General features: G+C 44.4%; 1 protein-coding gene across 3 annotated transcripts in view; it reads right to left on the reverse strand.

The window, feature by feature from the left end:
- Nucleotides 1-328: 328 nt before the first annotated feature.
- MTARC2 (mitochondrial amidoxime reducing component 2) overlaps nucleotides 329-22,190 on the reverse strand; it is a 41,795-nt gene continuing 19,933 nt past the window's right edge. Inside the window, exons 5-8 of one of the 3 annotated variants that reach the window (XM_045455713.1) lie at nucleotides 13,243-13,304; nucleotides 13,084-13,155; nucleotides 10,860-10,990; nucleotides 329-1,224 (exon numbers count right to left, since the gene is read on the reverse strand). In XM_045455713.1, the coding sequence (XP_045311669.1) occupies nucleotides 10,864-10,990; nucleotides 13,084-13,155; nucleotides 13,243-13,304 (261 nt within the window). In that variant the 3' untranslated portion in view covers nucleotides 329-1,224; nucleotides 10,860-10,863. The remainder of the gene's footprint in view (nucleotides 1,225-10,859; nucleotides 10,991-13,083; nucleotides 13,156-13,242; nucleotides 13,305-22,190) is intronic. The other 2 variants (XM_045455714.1, XM_045455716.1) reach the window with 2 other exon arrangements.

Below are 22,190 nucleotides of genomic sequence, written 5' to 3' on the forward strand. Positions count from 1 at the left end.
GTTAACTTAACCCTTTCTCCTCACAGGGTGCTGGGAATGGAGGTTCATTTCAGTCCCAGAACCCAAACAAGGAAGAGCTGCTCTTCACTGGCCACTGGCCAGTCTCCTCGCCATCACTGGCCATCGCGCCTCAGGTGGACTGTGTCGTTCACGATGCACCCCGACCCCCACCAACCACGGGAGGTAAACGTCCGTGGAGTCTCATTCCTTTGCAGGGAAGCTCTCTGCCATGCTACTCAGAAAAGGGTCAAGAAAAATGCATGACAGTGACCGAAATTCTAATATAAAATGAAAAAAGCCATGGAAGCAGACTCAGAAATACCAAAGGGAAAGTACAACTGGGATTCACATTTATTAATAATAAACCCCAACACTGTAAGTGGGTTAACGCATCCACACATTACTTCAGTGAGGATTTTGGTTTAGTCATACCAAAATAGTTCATTTCTCTCTTTTTTTTTTTTTTTTTTTGCACCGGATTATTTGTACCTAAAAATTATCTGCACCTAAAAAAATGCGCTCGTGCTCCTCACGCCTGCTCTCAACATTCCATTCGTTTTAAAAGCCCATGTTTTCTTTGTCATACTTGAAATTCCAGGCAGTGGACCTGGTGATTACAGACAAATTGCTTTTATATAGGGCTTAATCGAAAATGAAAACAAGATCTACAAAATAACTTCCATACTCAAGTACAACCCGATTCCCTAATTTGGGGTCCAGAACACATGAGCAAATGTTGACAGGATTCAACCGCCGTGTGAAGGCCAACACTAAGGATTTGTGGGAACACGTATAAGGCACATCAGAAAACAATGATCCTGTTTCCCATTTCTCCTAAAAACACGAACGACAGGGGAGAGGATGTAAACACGTGGGAAAAAGAAATCTGCGGCTTTTTGACTGATTCTTTAGACTTTCTTTACTCACCAATAGTAACGTCAGGGGTTGAAAAGTGTCATCGCTAGAGGAACATTCCAAATAATTTCATAGACAATTTTATTTATTTAAAGAGTCCTCATTACGTCCAATCTATATACCTCCTTATTGCTGAATCACCTCTAATACTTTTCCTGCATTAACGTGGAGCATTCGTAACTTCAAAAAGTTACAAAGAGATTCGGGTCCAGGGTGAAGACGGTCAAGGGCTGGGTAGCACAGGACGTGCCGAGGTGGTGTTGGCGGCTGTCGGTAAAGTCCTCATCAAAGCCTCCGGGACGTGGAAACCTGAATAAATGACAAGGACCTCTGATTATTTGGTTTTTTCTCCTACAGGTCATAAATAACTCACACACTCACAGAACAGTCACTCAATATAGTTAAAATGCAGGAAACGTGAACCCGTTTGTCCCGGGCCAAATTACCTTAATGGAAAAGAGCAGCCTATTAAGACTGAGTGGCCCGCCCAGTTCTGGCAAGGGCCCAGAGCCCGGATCTCTCTCACATGACATGAGGTGGCACACGAGGGAAAAACACTTTTGAAAGCCATTAGTCAAAGGGCGCCTGGGTGGCTCAGTCGGTTAGGCATCTGACTTCAGCTCAGGTCATGATCTTACACTCCATGGGTTCGAGCCCCGCGTTGGGCTCTGTGCTGACAGCTCGGAGCCTGGAGCCTGCTTCAGATTCTGTGACTCCCTCTCTCTCCGCCCCTCCCCAGCTTGCACTCTGTCTCTCTCTCTCTCTCTCAAAAAATAAATAAACATTAAGACAACAATTTTAAAAACATTAAAAAGAAAGCCATTAGTCAAGATGTTAAAGAATATGTCTGTTTCCCACAAGTCAATAATTCCACTTTAGCAATCTACCTTACAGAAAACTTGATTTGAAAGTGACTCTGCATACAAAGATATATATTATAATATTATTTACAACAAAATTGGATGTAGTCCCAGTGTCAAATACTCTAAAATGGTGCTTACTTATTTCTACAACGTAATGCTATGAAGCCATCAGAATGACCTTTGAAAAGGCTGGAGGTCTCTGGAAATGTGTATGATACATACTTCTGCATATATTTATCATATATGTATGATATATATCTGCATACATATATGATATACAATATATATCTGTATGATATATATTATACATGCATATATTATGAATTATATGTACATATTACATATATATACACACACAAACACACACACACACACACACACACAAATTATGGCTACATTAAACAAACAAAAAAAAACCAGAATTAAAAAAAAATTTTTTTATGAGAGAGAGAGTGGGGCAGGGGTAGACAGAGAGAGAATCCCAAGCAGAATCCACACTGTCAGCACAGAGCCCAACGTGGGGCTCGATCCCACACACCATGAAATCATGACCTGACCCAAGATCAAGAGTCGGACTCTTAACCAACTGAGCCACCCGGGCGCCTCCAGAATAAAATTTTTAAACAGTGACACGGGGTGATTTCTTTCCTCAACTTTGCTGGTATTTTCTAAATCCACCATGAGGAACATGTATTGCATTCCATTATAATGGAACAGGTAAACTCTTATATAATTAAGTTTTAAATTTTAAATGGATAAGTAACCCCAGTGCAAATATTAACTGCTATTTTTGTAAAGCTTTAATCAACCTGTCATATTAAGGATTCAGAATGCAAAAACCATAGTAGGCTCACAAAGTAGATAAGTAATGTTACCATTATTTTTAAAGCCAAACAGAAATGCCCAGCAGAGAAGAAAGTTCTCTATGCTTCTGGGGCATGGACGGCAGGACAAGTGCCTGTGGTGTGTAGGGGTGGGGGGCGGGGGGCAGTGCTGGATAATAAAGCTGAAAGGGAGCTTGGGGCCCAGTGGCCAACAGCATCTCTGTCACGTGAAGGGTCTGGGCACTCACACATCCCTCACCACCCCCACAGCGTGCACCCTGCGTACGTCTTACGCTGTCACCCCTGCTTGGCCCTTCACATCCCCTCTTGGCTCCAGTCCACCCCACGCATGTGTTAAAGAGCAAAATTTAACTGAGTGACTGGAAGATCTAATCGACTTTATTGAATGATTCATAAATCAGGCAACATCACATCTAGCAAGTAGAGGGGACCTGTGCTAAACAAAAGGAAGGTTTTTAAAGGCAGAGAGAAGATGAGAGAGAGAGAGAGAGAGAGAGAGAGAGAGAGAGAGAGAGAAAGAAAGAAAGAAAGAAAGAAAGAAAGAAAGAAAGAAAGAAAGAGGACGGGGAGGGAAGGGGAGGGGAGGGGAGGGAAGGACTTTATTAGCAAGGAATGTGCTGTTTAGGCAAGGGGTCTATCCAGCAATTTGCTGCTACTGACCAGGAAATTCCACGTTGCCTGGTTAAAAATTACATTCCTGGGGGGTTGAAACTGCAGTCAGATTATACAGTAAGTCTTGGTTTACTGACTTGAAACCTTAACCTAAGTGAAGCCATTGTGGGGCTGTGGTTTTCTTGTTAACAATTCCCCCTTCTTTTTTTTAATTTTTTTTTTTAACGTGTATTTTTTTTTTTAATTTTTTTTTCAATGTTTATTTATTTTTGGGACAGAGAGAGACAGAGCATGAACGGGGGAGGGGCAGAGAGAGAGGGAGACACAGAATCGGAAGCAGGCTCCAGGCTCTGAGCCATCAGTCCAGAGCCTGACGCGGGGCTCGAACTCACGGACCGCGAGATCGTGACCTGGCTGAAGTCGGACGCTTAACCGACTGCGCCACCCAGGCGCCCCACGTGTATTTATTTTTGAGACAGAGAGAGACAGAGCATGAACGGGGGAAGGGCAGAGAGAGAGGGAGACACAGAATCGGAAGCAGGCTCCAGGCTCTGAGCCATCAGCCCAGAGCCGGACGCGGGGCTCGAACTCAAGGTTGGTGAGATGGTGACCTGAGCCGAAGTCGGACACTTAACCAACTGAGCCACCCAGGCGTCCCTACAATTCCCCCTTCTTGATCAGACCCTCAGCTTAACAGAGTTGTGCTCAAAATTTAAGGAATTTGCACCACTGTCAGCTGTGCTCTGTAGTTCTCGAACCTTCTGTTGACCCTCTGTGCGGCATTCACAGGTCCGATGTTTTTGCTTTTTCACTGTGATAGTCACACACTCGAGGTTTACATACTTCAAGTCTATCATCCTCTTTGGTCCTTTTCTGAAGGGGCATACTGATAACCCATACCGACTGGCCGTCGAATGATTCCAAGGTACAGGTGCGCAAAGGGTCTAGAGAGAGGGAGGTCTGGGGTCTCTGGGAATGAAAACGGTTTCATTTTGTTTTGTTTTATTTCAGACTTTTGCAGTTTTATAGATGTCTCTCCACCAACGTCTGTGTGTAATTGGAGTCATCTTAAATGTACTATGGTGGGTGAAAGAATGCAAAAGCTGAAACACGGGGCTGGTCAGGGAGCCAGGGAGAACCAAGTGGCCTTCTTGGGTTTTCCATAATTCCGACTGTTTATTTTGTCTACAGCCACTGTCTGCCCGCCTTCATTTTCCTACGTCAGGAGCAGACCGCTGCCATGTTGTAAGGACGTCAAGGTGGCAAAAGCCTGGCAATGAGGGGCCTTCTTGTTTTTCTCCAGAAGAACAATGGACCTCATCCACTTGCCACAATTTTACAATGCAACATAAAGAAGGCTTAGTATTACTGCTTATTTGACAATGCTTCTCATGTAATGTGACGTATCAGATAAGTCCAATTAGTTTATTAGGAAATCTGTTAGGAATGTTCCAGCTCAAAAAGACTTAAGCAGACCAAAAGTCCAGGGGGAAAAAAGAAAAACTTTGTCTTTTTAACAGACAGAACCCCAAATTCTAATTTTGCACCAACTTAGTTTTGATATTAAAACTTATTTGTAGGGGTGCCTGGGTGGCTCAGTCGGTTGAGCAACCAACTTCGGCTCGGGTCATGATCTCACAGTTTGTGAGTTTGAGCCCCGCATCCGGCTCTGTGCTGACAGCTCGGAGCCTGGAGCCCGCTTCAGATTCTGTGTCTCCCTCTCTCTCTGCCCCTCCCCTGTTCATGCTCTGTCTCTGTCTCAAAAATAAACGTTAAAAAAATTTTTTTAAATAAATAAATAAAACTTATTTGTAAATAAATTAATTTTAATGTTAGCCAGGTTGACCACATTAAAATTCCTTTTCAAGGACTCCTTTTCCACAAACCTTCTACAGCTTTATCGTTACTATTATTTTTTACATTTTGATTTTGTGCTATGTTTTTCTTCTTTAAACAATGAGCTTCACCTTAGGACAAAATTATTTCCTTTTCTCTCAACAAAAAAAATAGATTTCTACTTCTTATACCTTCTGTTACTGAAAACACATCCTACATTCCTGGCATATGGAGATGTTCTCTTATTAATTTTAGTAACTTTAATTATATATATGAACTCAAATTTTTAACCTTTAGAAATGTTAACTAAAATTAAGCAGTAAGCAATTATGAACTGTTACACCAGTGTTCTTTAGATATGTAAATTTACCAATACATTTTTTAATTTCTAGACACATGGGAGTAGAGGCCCCTTTTATTATTATTATTATTATTATTATTATTATTATTTTAATGTGTATTTATTTTTGAGAGAGAGAAAATGAGCAGGGCAGGGGCAGAGAGAGAGGGGACAGAGAATCCAAAGTGGGTTCCGCGCTGACAGCACAGAGCCCCATACGGGGCTTGAACTCATGAACCATGAGATCATGACCTGAGCCAAAGTCAGACGCTTAACCAACTGAGCCACCCAAGTGCCCCTAGAGGCCACTTTCAGGAATGAGAGAGCAAGACAAAAGGGTCCCCAGCGACCACCTGGCTGAATACAGACAGGCCCATCAGGTGACCCACCTCGAAATATCCATAAGCCCTAACTGACCAATAGGCTACTTACAACCAGGCACAGGTACCAAAAAAGGGAAAAAGGGAAAATTCCGTGTCGCCACACCTCTTCCTCTTCCCCCTTTAAAAACAGCCCCAGCAAAAAAAAAAAATTAAATTAAATTAAAGAATTAAAATTAAAATAAATAAATAAAAACAGCCCCAGCAAAAAAAATAAATAAAATAAATAAATATAAATAAATAAATAAATAAAAACAGCCCCAGCCCACTGCTTCATTGCAGACAATCTCTCCTCAGCTGTCCTTCCTGCTACCCCCTTGAAGTGTATTCAATAAACTTGTACCTTTGTTCTGCCTCAGGTGAACTCTTTTTTTGTTTGTTTTGTTTTGTTTGTTTGTTTGTTTGTTTGCCTCAGGTGAATTCTTGATCATGGCCCTTTCCACCAGGTTCCACCTAATCATTCGTTCTGCATTTGGGGGCCCCCATCCGATTGACAACAGACACCATGATGTGCTTTTTCAAAGTACAGCCTTCCAATGAAGCACAAACATGCTTATTAACAGACCCAAATTTATTTTTAGTTTCTCTGTAATCAGAAAGCCAAAGTAGATAAACCTAGATTTAATAATTAATGTTCCAGTATTTTATCTCATTTGGAAATAATCTAGATACTCAAGAAATTTAACTTAGCAAAACTTGTTTCAGTTTACAAAAAGATTTGGGGAGACTAATTGTAAGTACACACACCATAATATAGAACTGTTGTGAAAAATTGCATCTACAGGCTCTTATTTCAAATTTATATCTAAATTTATATATAAATCAAATTTATATCTAAGTCATTTGCTCTGTTACAAAGAAAACCACAGGCCCAAAATGGTATCACGTGGGGTAAGGCCTCAAGTCAGTAGACTGAGGCTTAAAACCTAATCTAATTGCCCCAGAAATGTAGTCTTAATGAATCAGTCAGGAATTTTCTGATGGGCACCAAGGAATCACCACCTAGGCCTTCTCCATCCCCCAAAGGAAGCTGAAGTGATCTGCATGTCAAGACCTCCTGTTCCTGCCTGGAACTATCCTTTTCTTTTGCTAATAACTTTCTTGCCCAACCCCTTCCCCCCATTTCTATAAAAACCCTCCATTTTGAACAACTCCTCGGAGCTCCCCACTACTTGCTAGATGGGCTGCTGCCTGATAAAGCTAGTTAGATCTTCAAATTTATTTGGTTGAACTTTGTTTTTTAACAGCTCCCAACAATTATGTATAGATTAGCCACGAAGGGGTGTCTGGGTGGCTGAGTAGAATTAAGCGTCCAATTCTTGGTTTCAGCTCTGGTCATGATCTCATGGTTCATGGGATGAGCCCCTAATCAGGCTCTATGCTGACAGCTGTGGAGCCTGCTTGGGTTTCTCTCTCTCCCTCTCTCTCTCTGCCCCACCCCCACTCATGCTCTCTCCCTCTCAAAATAAATTAATAAACAGAAAAAAGAAAAAGATTAACCACAAAAACTATGAGACATGAGGAGAACTCATTCATTCTCCCAAGCTATTATGCTTTTGTTTACAAATCCTCTAAGTGATAACAAGTACTTATTTAGCTAGTAAACTCAAGTAGGACAAAAGTTTTATATTTAATATTGATAACTCTAAAAGACAGGTCTATTTTAATAGACCAACAACCTTGGGTTAGCTTTAATACCAAATACTTCCTCAGATCACGTGAAGCTGGAAAACATTTGGGTTAGTTTCTATCTTTTTGAGAGTTCTAGAATGTCCAATCCTTACAAATGCTTGCCTTCACACCAACCAAATGGAGCTCTTTTACAAATTAATTTTAGCACTACCATCCAGAGGTAGGAAAATATGTCACATTCATAACATACACACAAAACGCACAGATGTAAAAACCTTAGAGTTACTAGTATTGCTGACGAAGAGCTTTAAGATTTGTATCTGTGTCTGGAATTAAGGAGGCCTGCTAGAGTTTGGGCACAAGTGCCCAAGTAGTTTATATTTTCAAAAAGGCCTCTCGGGGTGCCTGGGTGGCGCAGTCGGTTAAGCGTCCGACTTCAGCCAGGTCACGATCTCGCGGTCCGTGAGTTCGAGCCCCGCGTCGGGCTCTGGGCTGATGGCTCAGAGCCTGGAGCCTGTTTCCGATTCTGTGTCTCCCTCTCTCTCTGCCCCTCCCCCGTTCATGCTCTGTCTCTCTCTGTCCCAAAAATAAATAAACGTTGAAAAAAAAAAATTAAAAAAAAAAAAAACAAAAAGGCCTCTCTTCTTTTTTCCTTCTCCCCTTAGTCTCAGGTACCTGATTGTGGGCTATGCTTAAATTTCAAAGACATGATAAGATATGTACAACTTTAAGGAACACAGAAAGAATGGAAGGTCTGCCAAGAACTTTTGTTTCCTTAGGCCAATAATTTATAGGCTTTTTGAAATAGACAGGAACAACTTTGGGATTGGTAAAGGAACAGGTGAATTTTGAATTGCCTCTAGAGCTGACTTGTATTTTGCAAAAGATCTGTCAGATAAGGACGGCTGTTTTCAATTCCTTAAAAAATGTGGATTGCAACTTAAATGATAGTAGGGGTTGATCCATGCATCCAACTACATTATCCCCAATTTGCTTTTCTCCCTCTTGGTTTATAGTTTGAATTTTAAATATTTCTGGCAGGAGCGCCTGGGTGGCTCAGTTGGTTAAGCATCCAACTTCAGCTCAGGTCATGATCTCGCGTATTGTGAGTTCCAGCTCTGTGTCAGGCTCTGTGCTGACAGCTCAGAGCCTGGAGACTGCTTCCGATTCTGTGTCTCCCTCTCCCTCTGCTCCTCCCCACACCCCACGCTCTCTTGCTCTCTCTCTCTCTCTCTCTCAAAAACAAATAAACATGAAGTATTTCTGGCAGTACTGAATAACCCCCCCTTGGATAAAAGATGGTCCTCAATGAGGGGGCAATGGGTATTACCTTCCCCAAAGCTAGAGTCAGTCTCAAGGACAGCTAAAAGAAAGAACCAACAACCCCAAATTCCACACAGGCAGAAAGCCAAGACCAGTTAAACAAAACAAGACAAGCAGAAAGGCAATGGTTACCCCTGGGAGAGAAAGGATCTATAAACAACAGGTTTGGATTTGGAAAGGAAGGGGCAATGTGAAATTGTATTTTTCTCTCTCAGCTGGGCACTACAGACAGATTCAGAAGAGCTGATTCTGGTAAGAATGTTTACCCTTTGCTGATTTCTGCCAGTCTTCCTAGGAGGCCCTTTGCAATGATGACAATAAAAATCATGGCTAATATTTACTGAACATTTCTTATGTTTCTTGTAGAGCCTGCTTTTAGGCAACAGGCTTGAGCTATGGAAACTTGAACAAGGCAAAAGGGCCCCCAGCAAACACGGAGCTGGATGCAAACAGGCTCATTAAGCTTTAAGCCCTAACTATCTACTCAAAATTGGGCACAGTTCCTAACACTGCCAAAAAGGGGGAAATTCCACATGTCCCCACACTCCATCACTCTGCTCTATAACTATAGCCCCACCACCACCACCACCTCGTGGCAGACAGTCCCTCTTTTGGGATCTCGCCCCTGCTCCCTTGCTGTGTATTCAATAAACTTCTACCTCCTTTGTTCTTCCCTGGGTAAATTCCTTCCTGGCCCATGCTAGCTGCCCCCACCTGAGATGCCCCACATTTCTGTTGCAATGCTGCAACTTTATGTAAATGAATCCTCAAAATCACTTTGATTGTTTTAGGGAGAACTATCTGTATTCCCACTTTGCAGATAAGGGTACTAAGGCTAAGAGGTTAAATAACTCAACCAAGTTAGGAAATGGAGCTGCTAGGATCATGAACCCAAGTCTACCCGCTGCTGGATCTAGACTGTCTGGACTGTTGCCCCACATTGTCCTCAAGGATTGTCAAGTGAGGGGCACCTGGGTGGCTCAGTCGGTTAAGGGTCTGACTTCAGCTCAGGTCATGATCTCATGGTTCGTAAGTTCAAGCCCCGCATCGGGCTCTGTGCTGACAGCTCAGGGCCTGGGGCCTATTTCAGATTCTGTGTCTCCATCGCTCTCTGCTGCTCCCCTGCTCATGCTCTATCAAAAATAAACATTAAAAAAAAAAATGATTGTCAAGCGAGAAAGTGAGAAGGTCAGGCCAGAATTAGAAAGAAGGATGGTCAAGAGTTTCAGACATGAGGTAACTTTCAAAACTCAGTTTGGTTTTTTGAGAAAAGTCATTTGAGAAAGTCTTCCAAATGACTTTATTTCTATAATTTGGGGGTCAGGCATTATGCTCCAGGCATAAAGGTTTTATTTGGCCTGATGAAATCAGTGTGAGAACATTATTTTATACCTCACGATTCAGAATCCAGGCACCTTGAGACACTGATACTTTTCAAACTTTAAATCATATTTTAAAAATAAATTTTTTAGGGGCTGGGTGACTCAGCTGGTTAAGTGTCTGACTTCAGCTCAGGTCATGATCTCACAGTTTGTGAGTTCAAGCCCCACATCAGGCTCTGTGCTGACAGCTCAGAGCCTGGAGCCTGCTTCAGACTTTGTGTCTCCCTCTCTCTCTGCCCCTCCCATACTTGCACTCTGCCTCTCTCTCTCTCTCCCTCTCTCTCTCAAAAATAAATTAAAAAAAATTTTTTAATAAATTTTACAAAAAGTATTCAATGTTTTTCTCCAAGTTGATACTGAATAATGAAGCACTTCCCTTCATTTCACTAACAGAGACAGAAAAAAAAAATCAATACAGAACTCTGGTGACCTGCTCACCTTTATTTCCTTATTCCTCAATGAACTGAGAACATCTACCTGTCTTCTGCTGGGGCTCCTGCGTCAGCATTTTATAAGCGAATGGGAAGTGTGAGAGAAGCCCAGTTGGACTAAATCAGATTGCTGAGGGAAGAAAAAGAAAAGGCACTTTTCCAACTCCCAAGAGCAGGACCCAGACCGCTCATTCTGCTAAGAGTTAAAGCAGCAAAACATAAAAACATCTCAACACTGGAGAACGTGGCCGTGGCTTTGAGGCGCTGCGTTCCGGCAGCAAAGCCGGCCCTTCACCATACCATGTCACGGTACCATCCGATACACGGGGTCACCAACGTTCAAGCTGCCGACTTTCTCCACTGAGTAATAGACCCCAAAAAGTGGGGACGACTTGTAGATCTGCTTCTCAGAAGGATCACACAGGCGGTAGCTGAAAGAAGCAAAAATTCACCGTCAGGCACAAAAGGGAAATAGGAATCGAAGTGCTCTCAACAGAATTCAGGTTTTTATCCTCAGGTGACCTATAAATAAACAGCAAGCCTTTTCTGCTCCTTGGACAGAGAAGTCTGGGGGCAATTAGTCAAACCGCACATAATCCTGGTTTTTCAAGAAGCATCCTCAGAGTCTAACCAATTTTTCCCTGGCTTCAGCTTGAGGCCAAAAAGAAAAAACTTATATGTGTAACTCAAAATAAGTAGTACATTAAAAAATAAATAAACGGGGTGGCTGGGTGGCTCAGTCGGTTAAGCGTCCGACTTCAGCTCAGGTCATGATCTCACAGTTCGTGGGTTCAAGCCCCGCGTCGGGCTCTGTGCTGACAGCTCAGAGCCTGGAGCCTGTTTCAGATTCTGTGTCTCCCTCTCTCTCTGCCCCTCCCCTGTTCACACTCTGTCTTTGTCTCAAGAATAAACATTAAAAAAAAATTTTTTTTAAATAAATAAATAGGTGGAATGTTTGCATGTATATCTCCAACTTCACAACTGTCTGCAACAAATGCTCACCCAAGCTCAAAAAAGAACTGCCCTGAACTCTCCAAATCTTCTGTTCAGGACATCTAAGTTTTAAGTACTATGCTTTCCACCCCGTAGGTTTACAAGCCTAAAGCTGAGTTTCTTCGGTGAACAAAAATGAAGACACAGATACAAATGGCATGGGGCCTGGGGCGCCTGGGGGGCTCAGTCGGTTAAGCATCTTACTTCAGATCAGGTCATGATCTCACAGTTCGTAGGTTCGAGCCCCACACTGGGCTCTGTGCTGACAGCTTGGAGCCTGGAGCCTGCTTCCAATTCTGCGTCTCCTTCTCTCTCTCTGCCCCTTCCCCACTCACTCTCTTTCTCTCTCAAAAACAAATAAACATTAAAAAATTTTTTAATAAAAAAAAATGGCATGGGTCTTGACTATTGGCAAAGTTTTTTTTTTTTCAAAAGCCCTCTCTAAAGAAAACTAACTGAATCTCAAAAATCAAAAAACAAAACAACTGTATATTTGAATAACAGACCCCAAAGAGTGGGAGTCTACCATTAACCTCTTCTTCTAACTTAAACCCATTGGAAACAAATAACAAAACAGACCAAAGGGAAACAAAATAGAATATACCTCCCCAAAAACTGTTAACTTAGTTTTAAAAACACATTCTGCATGTATAACTAAAGTCAATGCAAATTCCTTAAATATCAAAACAAAACACCCTGCCATAAAAGAAGTTCCTAAATAAACAAACTGACAACTCATTGTGTTCCAGTATTTCTAATATTTCATTATACTTCAATTAGTCTCACATTCCTTGATGTTGAGTCTAATAAACAAAAATAATTACAGTATTTGAGGTCTTAATTTAGAAATACATATTGAATGTTATTAAAAATTGATGTGAAAGGGGCACCCGGGTGGCTCAGTCGGTTAAGCGTCCAACTCTTGTTTCTGCTCAGGTCGTGATCTCACGGTTTTGTGAGTTCAAACCCCACGTCAGGCTCTGTGCTGGTAGCTTGGACCCTGCTTGGCATTCTCTCTCTCCCTCTCTCTTTACCCCTCCCCTGCTGGCTTTCTCTCTCTCAAAATAAATATATAAACTTAAAAAAAATTGATGTGAGAGGTATGAAAATTTCAAAACATAGTATTATACAATTAAAAATGTCAAAAGTGGAGCACCCGGGTGGCTCAGTTGGTTAAGCATCTGACTCTTGATAGCGGCTCAGGTCATGATCTCACGGTTTGTGAGACTGAGCCCCGAATCGGGCTGTGTCCTGACAGCGCGGAGCCTGCTTGGGATTCTCTCTCCCCCTCTCTCTTTCTGCCCTTCCCCTGCTTGTGCGCTCTGTCAAAGTAAATAAATAAACTTAAAAAAAAATTGCCAAAAGTACTAGAAGATTAGTCCATAAAAAAAGAGGAGGCAACTTCCACTAACCAACAGACACATACCAACCAGAAGGTGGAGTGAAAGGTGCTCACACAGGGCACCTACACCCACAGGTAATTCTAGGACGGGGATAATATTAAAAGTACATTGGACACATTGCTGTTTACCTCTTCAGGGTTTCCAGTGGCTCCTTCCTGTCTATCACTCCGGTATCTGGGTCTACAGTGGTCAAAATGCACCTGTCATTCAAAAACCAAGAGTTAGGTAGAGCCACAAGCCAATGAACGTGCCACACCCCAGAGGCTGACTCTCGAGAGAACGCTTACCTGGGGCAAGCCAAAACCTTTTTCATCTCTACACTGCCAATGAGGAGCTCATCCCAGGTATCCTAAGAGGAAAGGACAGGTCATCTTGTGATTTCATTAGTCTTCAAAGCAGTTTATTCTTTGGCTGCTACCAACTATGAAGCAAGAAGAAGGCAGCGAGCAAGACACCAAGAAACATGTCCCAAAGGGACGCAAGGGAAGACAGCACATCGGTGAGTCCAGGATCCAGCTCCTCACTCCCGGTCTCAGAAACCGGACTCTATCAGTACGGCAAGAACAGACCTTATTTGGGGGGCAGTTGGCCATGAGAATCATAAGTGAACTAGAAGGGCAACTTATTGATATATAATGAGAAATGTATAACTTGCAAGACAATCCCACTTTGTCCTTAATAGCTCAGCTACAGTGGAAGCCAAGTTAAAATCTGATGGTTCTTTGGGGGCATCTGGGTGGCTCAGTTGGTTAAGTATCCAACTTCGGCTCAGGCCATGATCTCACAGTTTGTGAGTTCGAGCCCACATCGGGCTCTGTGCTGACAGCTCAGAGCTTGGAGCCCGTTTCGGATTCTGTGTCTCCCTCTCTCTCTGCCCCTCCCCTCTCTGCCCCTCTGCCTCTCTCTCTCTTTCTCAAAAATAAATAAACATTAAACATTTAAAAAAAATCTGATAGTTCTTTGACAAGTGGGACATCACCCAAGGGAAGTCAGTTATGAGATTCACACATTCAACACTTCCACATCCACGGAGAGGCAGCCTGCCCTGGGGGCGGGGAGTGTGGGCAGAGTCCTTGCTTTCCCGCCCTTGAACAGTGGGCAGTGCCGACATCTGCCTCAGGGCTTTAATAAATCCTCACAACTTTGAAGAAGGAACTATTATGATCCCCATTTTGCACAAAGAAACACAGACCTGCAGAGATTGCAAAATGTTCTCAGGGTCACAGCCATCTAGGTTTGAAAACTTCAGATTCTGAGGGCAGGGCTTCTAACCACCCAGCTTGTAAATCAATCTCTGTCTCTATTCATCCGTCTACACATACACATATGTACATGTATATACACACAGATGGAGATCATACAGATGACATTACATATACATAGATATATATACTCCTACACAAACACACACACAGCACACACGTATAACGAGGGCATGTCATAGGACTCTCTTGCTAACAGGGAGCCATGTGTTATTGAATCACATGCGATAAGAATGTCCCTTGAGAACGTGTTTCCTGCTCTCAACCCAAGTGAGGTTTGGAAGCCATACGTCCAAGGGATTTGGTGAGAAGTCAGTCTCCAGGTAAGGAAATGAGGCATCATTTCGTCTCATCTGGTCCTTTACTCCCCCTCAGGGGACATGAGAGTTTCTGCTGGAGGCAGGGCAGAGCAGTGGGGAGGGACTAACACGTAATGTTGCCTCTTCCACCCCGATAACCAGGTTCCAGTCATGCTCTGGCACTCTTGCAGGGGTGCATTAACCCCCCAGGCCTAGCGGGGTGACGTAGCAAACACAGGAAAGGCACTCCAGTACCTAATGGGGTCTTTCCACCTCACAAATCTCCTACAGGATACGAGCACAGCTGACGTAAAGCGGTCTCTGTGGATGCCCTGGGTTCCCACCCACCATTTATGAAAGCAGTGCTGTGAGGAAATAAAGCCTGTGTTCCCGGGGCGCCTGGGTGGCTCAGTCGGTTAAGTGGCCGACTTCGGCTCAGGTCATGATCTCGTGGTCCGTGAGTTCGAGTCCCGCGTCGGGCTCTGCGCTGACAGCTCAGAGCCTGGAGCCTGCTTCAGATTCTGTGTCCCCCTCTCTCTGATCCTCCCCTGTTCATGCTCTGTCTCTCCCTGTCTCAAAAATAAATAAAACGTTAAAAAAAAAAAATTAAAAAAAATAAAGTCTGTGTTCCAAACAAGCAGTCGACGGATGAACTACACAGCTCTCGTAAAAGGCAAGGATCACCAGGTAACAAACAGAATCTCTGTACCCTATTACGCGCCCTGTGCGAACAGCAAAACTTCAAGACAATCAGAACAGGTGGCTCACCTGGCAGAATGTGACCCCCACCGCCCCTCAACCCCCCCCCAACACTCTCCCCACCCCCTCACCTTCCACCACCACCCCCCACCAGGTGTGTGACCAGTAATATGGCCTCTGCACAGGTAAGTGATGGGCGCGGTGCTACCCTGGCCTGGGGGCAGCCCAAAAGGGTGGATTTGGCCACACTTGGCCACACGAGGGTGCTGCAGCCCAAAGAATGTGAGCCCGTAGGTTCCCAGAGGGTTGCTTGCCCTCAAGTACCTCCCTTCCAATGCCTTCGTACAAGGGATGGTGAATTTCATATTTTAAGCCACAGATCTGTGGAAACTCTACCTCATGACTATGATATGAGGCAGGAAAGTCTGAACAGTTCATCTGGGGTTCCTAGCTTAATAAAACAGATTCAATCTTGGTCTTTCACTCTTAGAGAACTGCAGGACCCAGTTTAGAATTACATATTGTCTGCATTCACAGAAATTGTCTGAGGCTCCCCAGTTCTAATCACCTATGAAAATATTAATAACTTTATATAATAACATCACTCTCATCCTAATCTGATCATGGTTGGCACTTTGGGTGCAAAGGGTTACTTACAGTAAAAAAACACTAAGCAAGTTTAAATGTAATTAGTAACTCACTTCTTAGATGAAAATAATAAGACCCCCTTATTAAAATTAGTGTGAATTGAGAATGCATGAAATTAGGGGTGCCTGGGTGGCTCAGTCGGTTAAGCGTGCGACTTTGTCTCAGGTTATGATCTAATGGTTTGTGAGTTTGAGCCCTGTGTCGGGCTTTGTGCTGACAGGTCAGAGCCTGGAGCCTGCTTAGGATTCTGTGTGTGTCTCTCTTTCTCTGCCCCTCCCGCCCCCCCCCCCCAGTCTCTCTTCTCTTCTCTTCTCTCTCTCTCTCTCTCTCTCTCTCTCTCTCTCAAAAATAAATAAGCATTGGGGCACCTGGGTGGCTCAGTCGGTTAAGTGTCCGACTTCAGCTCAGGTCATGAGCTTATAATGGTCTGTGAGTTCGAGCCCTGCATCGGACTCAGTGCTGACAGCTCAGAGCCCGGAGCCTGTTTCAGATTCTGTGTCTCTCTCTCTGCCCCTCCCCTGCTCATGCTCTGTCTCTATCTCAAAAATAAATAAAAACATTAAAAAAAATTTTTTAATAAATAAGCATTAAAAAAATTTTTTTTAAAAAGAAACCCTGTGGCATTCTTCCTACACACACACACACACACACACACCCACCACACGGAGTGTCCCTTTCTCTGGGCCTCCCTCGAGTGTGGTTACACATCTCAGCCCTTATCTGTACCTCAACCATCCAGCTACTGAGCCCTTGATCCTGCTTCATCCTGAGACCCCTGCAGTCAGACACAGTGACTTCATTTCTGTAATTTCAGCATCTATCTCAGAGATGAGCAGCCAGTAAACCCTCGATAAACATCTGCTGCAAGCATGAGTGTTCCAGAATCTAGGCCAATGTGTAAACTTGCAGGGAACAAGTTTCCTTAGCTGAAGTAAAACTCCACGTCACAGCCAAACTTCCTTCACCGACTAACACAAGATGCCATACACTAGGAATTAGCAATTTACATGAGATGCGACTTTTCACTTTGCAGATTTAGTAAGGATTACAGGCATCGAGGCTGGCAGGGGCATAAGAAAAAAGGCGCTCTTCTGCTCAGCTTGTGGGAACATAAATTGGTATGATCGGTATGCTTCTGCAAAGCAATTTGGCAATATATACGGAAAGCCTTGAAAGTTCTGACTTAAGGGCGCCCGGGGGGCTCAGTCAGTTAAGTGTCCAACTTCAACTGAGGTCACGATCTCATGGTTCGTGAGTTCCAACCCCTTGTCGGGCTCTGTGCTGACAGCTCGGAGCCTGGAGCCTGCTTCGGATTCTGTGTCTCCCTCTCTCTGCCCCTCCCCTGCTTGCTCTCTCTCAAAAATAAACATTAAACGGTATTTTTAACAAATAAATAATAAAATTCTGAGTCAGCATTTCTTAAGAATCAGTTGAGAAATGTAGACAAAGACTGTTTTACAAAGCTGCTTATTAATTATGTAAGGGGAAATGGAAAACCACCAACAGGCTCAATCACAAAGAAATGGCTAAGTGAGTCATTGCAGAGTTCAAAGATACACTAATACAGAACCACAGAGGAAGTGGTTCTTTTTTTTTTTTAATTTTTTTTAATGTTTATTTATTTTTGAGAGAGAGAGAGAGAGAGAGAGACAGAGCGCGAGCAGGGGAGGGGCAGAGAGAGAGGGAGACACAGGATCCGAAGCAGGCTCCAGGCTCCGAGCTGTCAGCACAGAGCCCGACGCGGGGCCTGAACCCACAAACTGTGAGATCATGACCTGGGCTTACGTCAGACACTTAATCGACTGAGCCACCCAGGCGTCCCCAGAGTAAGCCACACTTAAGAAATTACCTTTATGCCAAAAAAAAAAACAAAATTTAACTTTATCTGAAAAAGATTCTTGAATTGAATCATTGAAAAGCTTTCCCCATCTCTGCAGCCCGGGTTCCAGATTCTCTCTCGAGGCTTTCTCGTGTATGCTGGAGAACACTGGGTGGAGACGCAGTGCGTTTTATCCTGAAAGCGTAAGTCTCCTCCTGTTACATGCCGGCTGGTGTATGTTTCTACAGAATCAAAGGAGACACACTCCTGTGAACCTCCATGCATAATAAATGTGCCAGGAGGAATTTGTTGTTTGGGGAAATCCAGGCAGAAGGGCGGGACGGAAGCCTCGGCCTTTCTGCCAAGCTAGCTTCCATTCCCTGGAGGCCGCCGAACGGAAGCAACGGCAGCCACAAGCTACGAAAGTGGAGAGGGGAGACCCTGAATCCTGGCTGTTTGTGCATCTCTGAGGTGCATGCACTGGGTTGGATATTCTTCGGGGCTGATGCGGCTGAACCTGTCCCAGGCTCCTCTCAGGGAGGTGAGAACCACGAGGTTTCCAGTGCCTCGTGGACGTGGGAGACCCCAGTCTCCCCTCAGGCTCAGCTCCTGACGGATGCTAAGGGGCCCCACACCCACCAATAGCAGAGTCGGGGAGAAGCAGCCACCGGTTCCATTCCCAAAGGCAGCAAACTGGGGGCTCTGAACTGCTCTTCAGCACCCACGGCCCACACTGAGAATCACAATCCTCCAGCAGACGAGAGAGGGGGATGAGTGGGGAGGGGGGAGTCCCCCAGAGGACTCCTACCTCCACTATTCTTCCATCATCACTACCTCAGCATCTGTATTTGTGGGCTATTCTCTAGGATAGCTTTTAAAGCAAATGGCCACTCTTCGAGGATACAGAGAAAAAGGAACCCCCGTGCACTGTTGGAGGGAACGCAAATTGGTGCAGACACTGTGGAAAGCAGTGTGGAGGTTCCTTAAAAAATTAAAACTAGAAGGGGTGCCTGGGTGGTTCAGTCGGTTGAGCGTCCAACTTCGGCTAGGGTCAAGATCTGGAGGTTCGTGGGTTCGAGCCCCGCGTCGGGCTCTGTGCTGACAGCTCGGAGCCTGGAGCCTGCTTTAGATTCTATGTCTCCCTCTCTCTCTGCCCCTCCCCTGCTCACTCTCTCTCTCTCTCTTTCTCTCAAAAAATAAATATGGGGCGCCCGGGTGGCTCAGTCGGTTGAATGTCTGACTTCGGCTCAGGTCACGATCTCATGGTTTGTGAGTTGGAGCCTCGCGTCGGGCTCTGTGCTGACAGCTTGGGGCCTAGAACCTGCTTCGAATTCTGCGTCTCCCTCTTTCTCTGCTCCTCCCCTGCTCATACTCTTGTCTCTCTCTCAAAAAAAAAATAAAGATTAAAAAATAAGCACTTTTAAAAATTTTCATTAAAGTAATAATAAAAAAATTAAAAACAGAATTACCATATGATCCAATAATTCCAATACTGGGTATTTACCCAGAGAATACGAAAACACTGATTCAAAAAGATACATGCACCCCTGTGTTCATCGCGGCAGTATTTACAGTAGCCAAGATCCGGAAGCAGCCCAAGTGTCCATCAATACCTGAGTGATCACAAAAGAGGTGGCATGCGTTTACGATGGAATATTACTCAGCCACAAAAAAGATCTCGCCATTGACCACAACATGGACGGACCTAGAGGGTATTAAGCTAAGTGAGATAAGTCAGACAGAGAAAGACAAATACATACGATTTCACCCATGTGGAATATAAAAAAAAAAAAAAAAACAACAAAATAGGGACTCCTCGGTGGCTCAGTCAATCAAGCACTTGACTTCGGCTCACGTCATGATCTCACGGTTCGGGAGGGGATGGGTGACAGAAGCAAAGGGGATTAAGAGACAACAAACTTCCGGTTACAAAATAATTCAGTCACAGAAATGAACAGTACGACGTAGGGAATGCAGTTAATAATACAGAAATAATGTTGCACTGTGACTACCCTGATCGCGGTGAGCACTAAAACGCAGAAATCCTGGGGGCGCCTGGGTGGCGCAGTCGGTTAAGCGTCCGACTTCAGCCAGGTCACGATCTCGCGGTCCGTGAGTTCGAGCCCCGCGTCGGGCTCTGGGCTGATGGCTCGGAGCCTGGAGCCTGTTTCCGATTCTGTGTCTCCCTCTCTCTCTGCCCCTCCCCCGTTCATGCTCTGTCTCTCTCTGTCTCAAAAAAATAAATAAATGAATAAAAACTTTAAAAAAAAAAAAAAAAACGCAGAAATCCTGGACCACGATTTTGTACACCTGAAACCAACGTAACCCTGTATGGTAAGTAGACTTCCACTTTAAGGTAAGTACCTTACCTGTGATGCATAAATGTGCATGTTTGTGGGATCATACCTGCTCAAAGGGAATACCCACGTACTTTTGTCATTGAAGGCTTTTATTTCCTTCGTGATCTGAAAAGTTAACATATCTACAGGCACAGGTAAAATATGTTAAACACGATTCGGTAGCCAGATCCCCGCCCCTAATTCAGTTCAACAGTTTAAAGGTTTGCTCATTCAGGACCAGGGATAAGTAGGAAAAAGACAGTGAAGGAGATCTTGAGAAACCAACCTCATGTGATTGTTAGAAAGATTAAACGTGCTCACTTATTAAAAAAAAAAAATGGAACGTAGAATGTACAAAGGAAGTGTTTAAAAAAAAAAAGCCAAGAAAGAGGTCATATTGGAGAGCTTTGAGAGATATTTGTGATAAAGTGCCTTTACTGATCTCTCTCTCTCTCTCTCTCTCTCACACACACACACACACACACACACAGCCTAACAGAAGAAAAAGACAAAAGAAATTATACAACATTAGGGCTGCAAAGAACCTTTAAAATCCGTTAGCAAAATTTGTCAACTTTAAAATCAGAAAACAGGGGCGTCTGGGTGGCCCAGTTGGTTAGGCGTCCGACTTCAGCTCAGGTCATGATCTCACGGTTTGTGGGTTTGAGCCCCACATCGGGGTCTGTGCCGACAGCTCAGAGCCTGGAGCCTGCTTCGGATTCTGTGTCTCCCTCTCTCTCTGCCCCTTCCCCGCTCATGCTCTGTCTCTCTCTCTCAAAAATAAACACACGTTAAAAAAAAAAACCTCTTAATAAAATCAGAAAAGAGTGCTCAGAGAGGAGTAAGGTCAAGCTCACAGAGTGGACCCCTGGTCTCCACACCCACTTGCAACTCCTGTAATTACCTTGCTCCCAGGAAGACCCCAGGCCAGGGGCTCTGCAGCCTGGCTGCAGGCTGCAATCATCAGGGGGCCTTAAAGGCTCCTCTGCCCAGGCCGCCCCAGGGACCCAGCATCAGGCCTGTGTAAACCCCTCCAAAGTGACGTGTAGCCAGTTTGGAAACAGCTGCCCAGGAAGACCTCAACACATTCCTTCTTAGCCAACATCCGCTCATCTTCCCGGCCATGGGCTTCCCAGGGGGTATTTCATTTGCCCGGTGGGTGCAGTGGAGGACGAAGCAGTGTGGGGCCATGTGGAATCCCACAGAGGTATTCTCATTTCGTCGTGATCGGAAAGGAGCTGAAGCCCTAGGATTTGGCTTTCCATTCTTCAGCTCCCCCTTTTCCGGACCCTAAACGTCTCTAGAGTAAACGCCTCAAGTTACTGAGATGTAAACAAAAAGGCAAATGCATAAGGAGCTCTCCTTAAGTAAAGGTACCGACTCCACTAGCAAATCCTTTAGAAACGTGGGTTACTCTGCCCCCTACCCAGGAGTCCTGTCTCCCTTTTCATCATTTTGGCTTTTGTAAATAAGGACAGGCTTGTGCAAGGGCCTTGCTTGAGGCTCCTAACAAAATGGGCAGGTCAGGAAAGCAGCCCAGACGAGGGCATGGGTCCCCTCACTTGAAAGGCAAGCAGGAATCGCCTAAGGGGGGCTGAGTGTGGCCCCTGAATCCTCACCCACATTCCTCAGGCCTCATCTTGGTGCTTTTCATTCATTCAGAAAGAAAAATGACTGTTTGGGGCTTTCAGCTGGCTTCTAGCAAAGTCCATGAACATGAGATTTGGGCTTAACTTCTTTCTGCCAAAGAACATTATGCCACAGCAAATCGTCACTGGCCACAGGCCAGTTAGGTGACGTGAGGCAAGTAACTCAACTTCTCTGAGTCTCAGCTTCCACAGTTCCATAAGAAAGGTGAAGGGGCGCCTGGGTGGCTCAGTCGGTTAAGCGGCCGACTTCGGCTCATGTCACGATCTCACAGTCCGTGAGTTCGAGCCCCGCGTCGGGCTCTGTGCTGACAGCTCAGAGCCTGGAGCCTGTTTCAGATTCTGTGTCTCCCTCTCTCTCTGACCCTCCTCCCATTCATGCTCTGTCTCTCTCTGTCTCAAAAATAAGTAAAAGTTAAAAGTTAAAAAAAAAAAAAAAAAAGAGAGGTGAAAACACTACCTTCTTTGATGACTACCGAACATTTTTCACCCTGAACCAACGTGAAACATGACATCTCATAAC

Source organism: Leopardus geoffroyi, chromosome C3 (genome assembly GCF_018350155.1).
Source record: "Leopardus geoffroyi isolate Oge1 chromosome C3, O.geoffroyi_Oge1_pat1.0, whole genome shotgun sequence".
Classification (NCBI taxonomy): domain Eukaryota; kingdom Metazoa; phylum Chordata; class Mammalia; order Carnivora; family Felidae; genus Leopardus; species Leopardus geoffroyi.